At 41.3% G+C, this 8,287-nt stretch overlaps 1 protein-coding gene across 1 annotated transcript in view; it reads left to right on the forward strand.

Annotated features, from left to right (window-relative positions):
• LOC139055574 (neprilysin-2-like) overlaps positions 1-7,995 on the forward strand; it is a 15,556-nt gene extending 7,561 nt beyond the window's left edge. Inside the window, exons 7-11 of the mRNA XM_070533093.1 lie at positions 3,516-3,631; positions 5,599-5,661; positions 6,463-6,561; positions 6,990-7,096; positions 7,824-7,995. Of these exons, the coding sequence (XP_070389194.1) occupies positions 3,516-3,631; positions 5,599-5,661; positions 6,463-6,561; positions 6,990-7,096; positions 7,824-7,941 (503 nt within the window). The 3' untranslated portion in view covers positions 7,942-7,995. The remainder of the gene's footprint in view (positions 1-3,515; positions 3,632-5,598; positions 5,662-6,462; positions 6,562-6,989; positions 7,097-7,823) is intronic.
• Positions 7,996-8,287: the final 292 nt, after the last annotated feature.

Raw genomic sequence — 8,287 nt, forward strand, 5'->3', positions numbered from 1 at the left:
CGTGTATTGTAACGTCTTTACGACCGGTATTACGTGTATCAATATTCATTTCCATAGTTATTGAACGTTTTGTCGTCGTTGGTAATGGGGGCGAAACAAGATCCCCTGATTAGCACCACAGAAGACGGATTAGGCCAGAGCTACCGATTTTCCCTTGATGTACTGTCCGCATCAACACTGTAACGCATAAACATACATCTAGCCGTATGTGAAGCAAAAGCGCAATGTGGACGCTGACGGGGATGTGTGTGCGTTTACGGCGGTGCAGTGAATAGGCCAGTACTGTTGCCGCGGAAATTGAGGTTTGCGCAGCACTCACCGGAAACGGGGACGAAATATAAAAGTAAGGATTAGATAACCACTCACATACATCTACACATTTTATAGGAAGAGTGCACATAAATATTAGCAAGTAATAAGCGGTTAAGATCACCGTTTAAACAATCATATCAACACTGGCATTTAGATTCCGCACACGTGTTGGCGAAACACTTCTTCGTTGTCACTAAGATGCACGGACGGCTGCGTCACACACTCTCACCCTTTTTTTCTTGTTACACGGAAAACATCGATTATTTCGAGGGAGAAAAAAAAATGAAGAGACAATTTATCTTGTTATCCATGAAAGCGCTTAGCATATGTGGGAGGTGGTTATTTGTAGCACTGTGGTTGCACTCTCTGCTATGGGTGGCATTCCCCTAACTACCATGAGTTTCCCACACGTGGGAGCCAATCAGTACTTTGAGCATGGCTTCCTCAAGGACCAGCTCGGAATACCGTGCAGGATCTTCTGAGGCACTGCGTCTCAACGACAGTGCCTCAGAACGCTACAGCAGCCATGAGGGAACGATGCAATTACAGTTTCCTTGCCACGATGCCACCATGCGGTACGGCCATCGAATACCCAATGGCACCACCAGTACCACCACACGGTGTTACAGTACCGCAGTGCAATTTTTACCGCTGCTCTCAGATTGAGCTATCATTGGGATCGCCCCACATAAGCGGTTAGACAATGACAAGAAAATTGTGGTTAGTTCCAGAAAGAAATCTATACGCTTAGAAATGCTGATGATGACGAAAACGTCATATTGCACATCGAAAAGGAGAGGAAGTGAGATGAGCCCCAAGGTGAGAGTTTTTTTTTTTTTTTGTCAAGCAGTGAATACCTGTGTTAGCTGATCCTTACAAGGATACATTGCCTGCAGTGCCAAGCGTATGTTTCGCCACATGAAAGGAGTATTAGACAAACAACGCTCACCCCGCATTTCGCAAATTTTAACACGTGCCTCAATGTTAGACAGATGTAGCATAGATCACATTATTAGGTAAACGTACCGATCAAGGTCATTCAAGGTGCGCGAGATAGAGAGATATGATAACGCAGAGAGAGGCAGGGAGGTTAACCAGAGGTAGTTCTGGTTCACGAACACTGCATAGGCACTGCTTACGCAGTGCTTTCAATACAGGATACAAAAAATTCAGCTACTAGACTAATATGCCACTGTGAAAAATCCGATAAAAATGTAGAACACCTTTACTTCTGCTCTGGCAAATATTAAAACATGCTCCTGCGAACAGATGCTAACCGCGGATGGTTGGTAGAAGACCGCTGTCGTTTAAGAAGACCGCTGAGTGTTTAAGATGCTGCAGCGTGTTCCAGTGCCGTTGGTGCCGCTGCATTTGATCACTCGTCAGATATCTTCTTCTACTTTTTCCCCATATTACAGTCATATAATAGTTAAATTCACGACCTGGCGCGCGTTTATTAAAGCAAACTCTGAAATAGTAAATTGGTCATTTCGTAATTAGACGATTTGCGAGGAAGACCGAACCCAACGAAATGTTTCTTGGTTTTTGGGAGCAAGCGTGAACTGCAGATTTCGTCAAGATCCAAAATCAAGAAAGGGGCTGACAGATGAAATAGCACACTGCGGTATAAGGTTATAAATAGCAATAAGGGGCCTCAGACAGGCTGGCCAACGTTTCGATAGGGTTACCTAACTTCGCCAAAGGCCTTTCGAAGACCTTTGACGAAGATAGGTCCTCCTATCGAAACGTTATAAACAGGGATATGATGCCTCAGAAAGGCTGGCCAACGTGGCCAACGTGGCTAACCTCCCCGTCTTTCCTCTCCTTTGTCTCCTCTCCTCTCCTGGCCAACGTTTCGATAGGAAGACCTATCTTCGTCAAAGGCCTTCGAAAGGCTTTTGACGAAGATTGGCCTTTCTATCGAAACATTGGCCTGCCTTTCTGAGGCACCTAATCCCTGTTTATCACCTTCATACCACAGACTTCGTTAAGAGGAAGCTTTAGCTCGGTACCAACTCCAACGCGGCCTATTGAACTACATGTAAAACGCAAAAACGTTTTTCTGAGATAACCGCTGGACCAATTTTAATGAAATTTGCTACATTTGAAAGAGAAAGTTAAATTCTAGTGACAGCTGGAAGCGGAATTTCGATTGAGGGCCTGAATTTTGCGAAAACTATTTTCCAAAATACCTAAGTTTAAAAAAAATTGATGCACGAAGTTTATAAATTAATAGCTCTGCATAAAGAACAGATATCGTGGTTTTGTATACGGAATGCATTGCATAATTCAAAGCGGACAAATTTGATATGTCAATTTATATCTTACGTGAGTTTGCTACGTTGTGTAGAAGGGTTCTGCAAAAGCTGTATTTCCCTATTACTGAAGTTTCTTAGATTCACGTGTAGCATATCAATTTTGTCCGCCTTAGATGTACTATCAGATTCAATTCACAGAATTGTGATATCAATGTTCCTTGCTGAGTTACGGAGTTGTAAACATGATAGTTTTCTTTTCCGAAAATTTTTTATTTTTGTCAATTTTTGATAAAAATTGACAATCTAAATCAAAAATTCAAAACCAACAGCCACTATATTTTAAGTTTTTCTTTTAAATGCAATAAACTTCGTCAAACTCGGTGCAGTGGTTGCCGAGGAAAATGACTTCTCCTTTCACATGTATTTAGATAGGAGCACCCGAGCTAAAGCTTCCTCTTAAACGTTGGCTCCACCTGCAAAGCTGAGAGACAGGACTGTGAAAATAGTCTCGGGAAAAATATCACTTGCGAAGTCATTGTGGCGAGCAGAATGGAATTCTGCAGCATAGAGCTATTACGCCTTCCTCGAACCAGCAAGAACGGATATGAGCATGCGTATAAAACCCGAAGGAAATAAGATAATGTCATCGCTGAAATGGAATGCAATGGCTTGACAGCGCACTTCTTGTTACATCACCACAGATACACTTACTGTTGTTTGAATTAGCGCCCTAGAATTTATCGCTTGCTTGTTATGTATTTTCGTATTCACCACTTCTATAGGTTTCTATGAAGAATTCATATTATTATGGCTGTGGTCTTTGGTATACTACTATACATATGTTCCCACTAATACTTTAACACTATATCCCCTAAATTCAAGCTCTATTAAATGAACTTCAGGCAAACTGCCTATTATTAAGAATAAATTTTTCATATTATGCAGAAAGGCGCATAAACGGCAGCATCGTTCAAATCGAATTCTGGGATAATCAGACGACGACAAGTTTCTGCAGCAACTCCAAGTGCCTGAACAATTCTGAACAATGCAGTGACAAAGGAGTAAGTTATTGTTTAATATTTTGTATAGCATTATCATACATAGCTTTTGAGTAACTATTCATCTAACGTTCAAGTTATGAAATCGCTCACTTGTTGGCTCATGGGTAGGTATGTCAAGGGGTTCAGTTGAGGGCATTACGATGTGTGAATTGCTTGTCAAGTAATTGGAGTCTTGCTGTCGCGGTATAGCATTGAACATCGACATATTGTTTAATATTAGCCCTAGTCCGAAATTAGTTACTGATTTTGGTCAAATAATACGTGTGTTCGTTCTAAGCTTGAGTATGCTTCTATCATTTGGGATCCATATTTAAAGAAAGATATCATGCAACTTGAACGTATTAACAGAAATGCTGTTAGGTTTATATTTGGTAAATATCGTAGACTTGATTCCCCATCCAACCTAATGCAATTAAACTGTATTTCTACGCTAGAAGCCCGCAGAAAATTTAGTCGCCTTTCATTTCTTTATAATTGTATGTTTGGTAACATAAAAATAGATCTACCTGACTGTATAAAACCCTTAACAACACGACGCACACGCCATGGCCATGAATTTGCACTAACCCCAATCTTTGCCCGATCAAAGGCTCTCAAATTCCGTTATTTTCCATGAACTGTGGAAGAATGGAATTCTTTGCCTTCTGATATTTTTGGTTCCGATAATTTTCTCGCTGAGTTGGAGTGTTACCTTCTCTCTTAAGCTTTATTTATCTTTTTTTCTTTTTGCTTTTCTTCTTTCTTGCTTCTTTTTTTTGTTGTCTGTTGCTTTGCACATTCATGTTGGATGTAACCCACGCCTGCTTGGGCCACCACATTGGCCTGCAGTATTTTGAAATAAATAAATAAATAAAAATCATGAGTCATCACTGGCGTAAGCATAACATCAACGCTTTTGTGGCTCCGATGTCCTCCCTATATGCTTCTGTCCCAGGGAGTGAGTAGTTTGCTTATTCCTAGGTATTTTAGCTAGATTCTTGTTTTATTTATGTCATTTAAGTCGCCCCATCTGATATAGCAAGCCCTGCACGTTATAGGGCAGATGTCTTAAGCTTTTAATGAACGTTAAACTCTCTCTCTCTCTCTTTCTTGAGATTTTGGGAGCGGTATCACGACGCAACAGAGATGCAATGTCTGAGTTTAATTTCGGTACCTGAATGTGACAGTTAATTGAAAATCATGCTTCAAAATCTCGATGAAGAAAGCACTCTCCGTTCATCGATTATGACGACAACATTGGTTGAATTTTATGAATACTCAAATTTTTGTTTGGGCACAGCCACTTTTGAGCGTTTGGGCACTTTGCGACAGAGATCATCTTATAACGGATTATGTCCACTCCTGTGGGGTACGTTTCGCTGAAGGAAGGCAGTTCCCTTATTGCCTTGCGGGGATGGTGGACACCAAGTGTCACTGACCGCGAACCTTTTTTTTCTGTAAAAAGTGCGTAACGAGCCATGTAATTAACGCTTCTCAATATCAGGCGTCGTTGCTTCCTTAAGGTACAGGCCATGATGACATTGAGATAAACCCCCCCTGTGTGCATGAACTGATGTAGATTGAAGTCGCTGCTCGACGATATGACGGGAAACACGTCGCTAAAAGAGTGACCGTTGCGCGACTGTTTATGTAAAGCGAGAAGCTTAATAAGAAGCATCAAATAAAAGAAAGCCACATTTGCACGGTTTCCTAGGTATACTTTGTGGCGCAAAATACATTTCTGGAAAAGGGACTGTCTCCCTTTCTACTGTCCCTTTTCCAGAAATGTATTTTGCGCCACAAAGTATACCTAGGAAATCTAAGCACCAACTTGCCCAAGAAGAAGTCCATTTGCACGGTGATTATTACTATCACTGATAATATCAAGCCACATTCAAGGTTTTGTAACGAGTGCATGCAGCGTGTTGTTTTACTAGCGGTAGGCACGGATAACGCATATATTCCTTTCTTTCGTCTTCATTTCACAGGAGTGTTACAGTGCGAGCCATCAGAAGCTACACGACTACGTTGGAGTACGGGTATCACACAAGGTTAGTATGTGTGTTCTGAGAGCCTTAGTTCTGGTTAAATAAATGAGTATCGGTTAAAGAAAAGTTCGAGAAACACGGAATGTGGGGGAATATGGAACAAAGCCAATGTCACGTAATGCGCATCGCTTCACATTTCTAAACGCGCTCTGGATTTCTGTGATAGAGTATGAGAAGAAACTTCTTCGGCGCATACCTATATTTTTTAAGTAAACCGCGATGAAACCATTTCTGATCAATCGTTATTTATGGGTTTATTAACAAGTACATTTGAAGAAGCACGAATTCAAAGCCTCTAGAACGATTACTGACACAGTTCGTAATCCCATCAGATAGTGATTGCCTGATAGTGTCAATTACGTTTAGAAGGATCAGCTGGACTCTCACAGACCATATAAGTTATCACCGCTCAGGGTTGTTTAACGAGCAGGAAAATCTCAATACACGAACTAGTTTGAAAGAAATTTCTAGAGGAATGCACCAGTCGCACAAATGAGCAAATCCAGACCTCGTGCTTAGCAGCAGAAAGTCGTAATCACTCAGTCATAGTGGCATATCGAAAGAGTTATGTGACGCTGGGTAAATTTGTCTTGAGAACCCCGCCCTCATCTAAGAAGCGTTGTTAACAAGCGCGAAGGTGGATGATAATTCTGCAGCCGTGGCTGCTCACTATTATCTATTAATAATATTCTCATTGTAGTAAAGTGAAATGAATTTTGCATGTGACTATATTCAGTACCAACAACAATAAATACCGGGTGCGAATAAAATAAGGTGATTAACTTCGCGCCGCTCATGTTTCAGGCACTAGAACGAAGCAAACAGAACTACACGGGACCGTTTTTACTAGATAACGAGACCTTGAACACCGAGGACAAGATATTCTTTACTTTCTTTGGAAGTGTGAGTAAAATATGCACGCTCTCGCAAAAGTTTTGACAATTTTTGCTTTTTGACTCTTGTTTTCTTCGCATAAACTACTGCTTTGCTACAACGACACATAACCGCAACAAATGAAGCCTGTCGAGGCACCCGCAAAGCACAAGATGGCGCGGACAGACGTCACGCCTTTGAGACAGCCTTGAAGCTCGATACACGAATATACAATAAAATCAAACACTTGGACGCCATATACATTAGTAAATCTTTGCTCGGCGAAATCAACTGCATGTCAACAATTAGCTGTCGCATAGCAAAGACAATTGACAATGAATGGATTATTCTGCGAACGTTTGCAGCGCAGCTCTTTATCTTCGCATGTTCCTTCAAGCGCATCAAGCGTATGCTGTTTAGCGAAATTATTTTAACTTATGAATGTCGTTACTTCACAGCTCTACTGTCCGTACAGCGTAAACGAAAACGATTTAAGTGGAGTCAAGAAGACGGAGAAGCTTGTCCAAGCAAGAGCAGATGACGAAGGAATCTCCTTCCGAAAAAGGTACTTCACTGAGTGTTTTCTTGCTGTCGTTCAAGACGTAGTTGTTAGCGGTTCTTGCAGATAGTCGAAACAATGGTATCATGAGCGGGTTCTGGAAAAAAATTACCGGTATTATTTCGTGTTATGCCGTCGCCTTGATTTTTGCCGCTGCATCAAGGGGACCCTAAAAAATTAAGGGGACACTAAATCAGTTCATATTCATGAAGTATTCCTTCAGAGCGCTGTTAACTTTGCTGTAATAGGTTGCTTATTAGAAAAACATCCCCATAAAGTCAATATTTCATTTCTTTTAAATTTGGCGTCGCAGCCCAGCGCCGGTATGTCAGCGGGACGTCACGGATTTTTTTTGTGTATTTTTATTGACGTTTAAGGCTGAACAAAATTTCTACAAACTTGCCATATAAAGTCTTTGGCACTTCAAAAATGAATTGGAGTTCATTTTTACCGATAAAAAAGTTAACTACGCCCGAGTACACGACTTTAAAACACAGGACATTACGATGAGCTGGTGCGAGAACGTAATGGTGGCGTCCCCCCCCCCCCTCCGTCTTTCGTTTTTGGCAACTTTCCTGTTTTACGAAGCCTCTTCTCACTATAAGAGTGGCTTTTATGGTTAGACAAATTATTTTTTAGTACAGCTGGTATCGACACTCTCAGAAAATGCGGAATGCAAAATAACATTGACTTGACGTGCGTGTGTGGCCCTTATCTTCATTTTGTTTTACAGCTTGAACGAAGTTGTGTCCATCTACCACAAGTTCAACGAAACCTTCAGTTGCAACGGAACTCTCAACGACACCTGTAACTTGGTTCCTGAAGAGAAATTATCGAACGATGGATGTTGACTGAAGTTGGGTCGAGCACCTTTGCGTGCACCTATTTGTGATAAATGAAATAAACGTTCGATTAACCCTCACATTTGTCAAAATTAACTTGACCATATATGAATGAATCCCTCAAATAACAGTGCTTTTGCTCCCGTAAAATAGGTGTGACTTGCGCGTATCCTGCCTTTGCTGTTGTTGTTGTTGTTGCTGTTGTTGTTGTTTCCTTTTAGTCGTAGCTGTAGACTTCTAGGTGACCAAACACATGATTCTCTCTATGACTATTCACTACTCTCTGTGCATTATAGATAGACACCTTCGGTTGTTTCCCGGCGATGCGCTATGGATGGGATGGTGCCACTAGGCC

This window comes from Dermacentor albipictus, chromosome 2, assembly GCF_038994185.2.
Source record: "Dermacentor albipictus isolate Rhodes 1998 colony chromosome 2, USDA_Dalb.pri_finalv2, whole genome shotgun sequence".
In the NCBI taxonomy this organism is placed as follows: Eukaryota; Metazoa; Arthropoda; class Arachnida; order Ixodida; family Ixodidae; genus Dermacentor; species Dermacentor albipictus.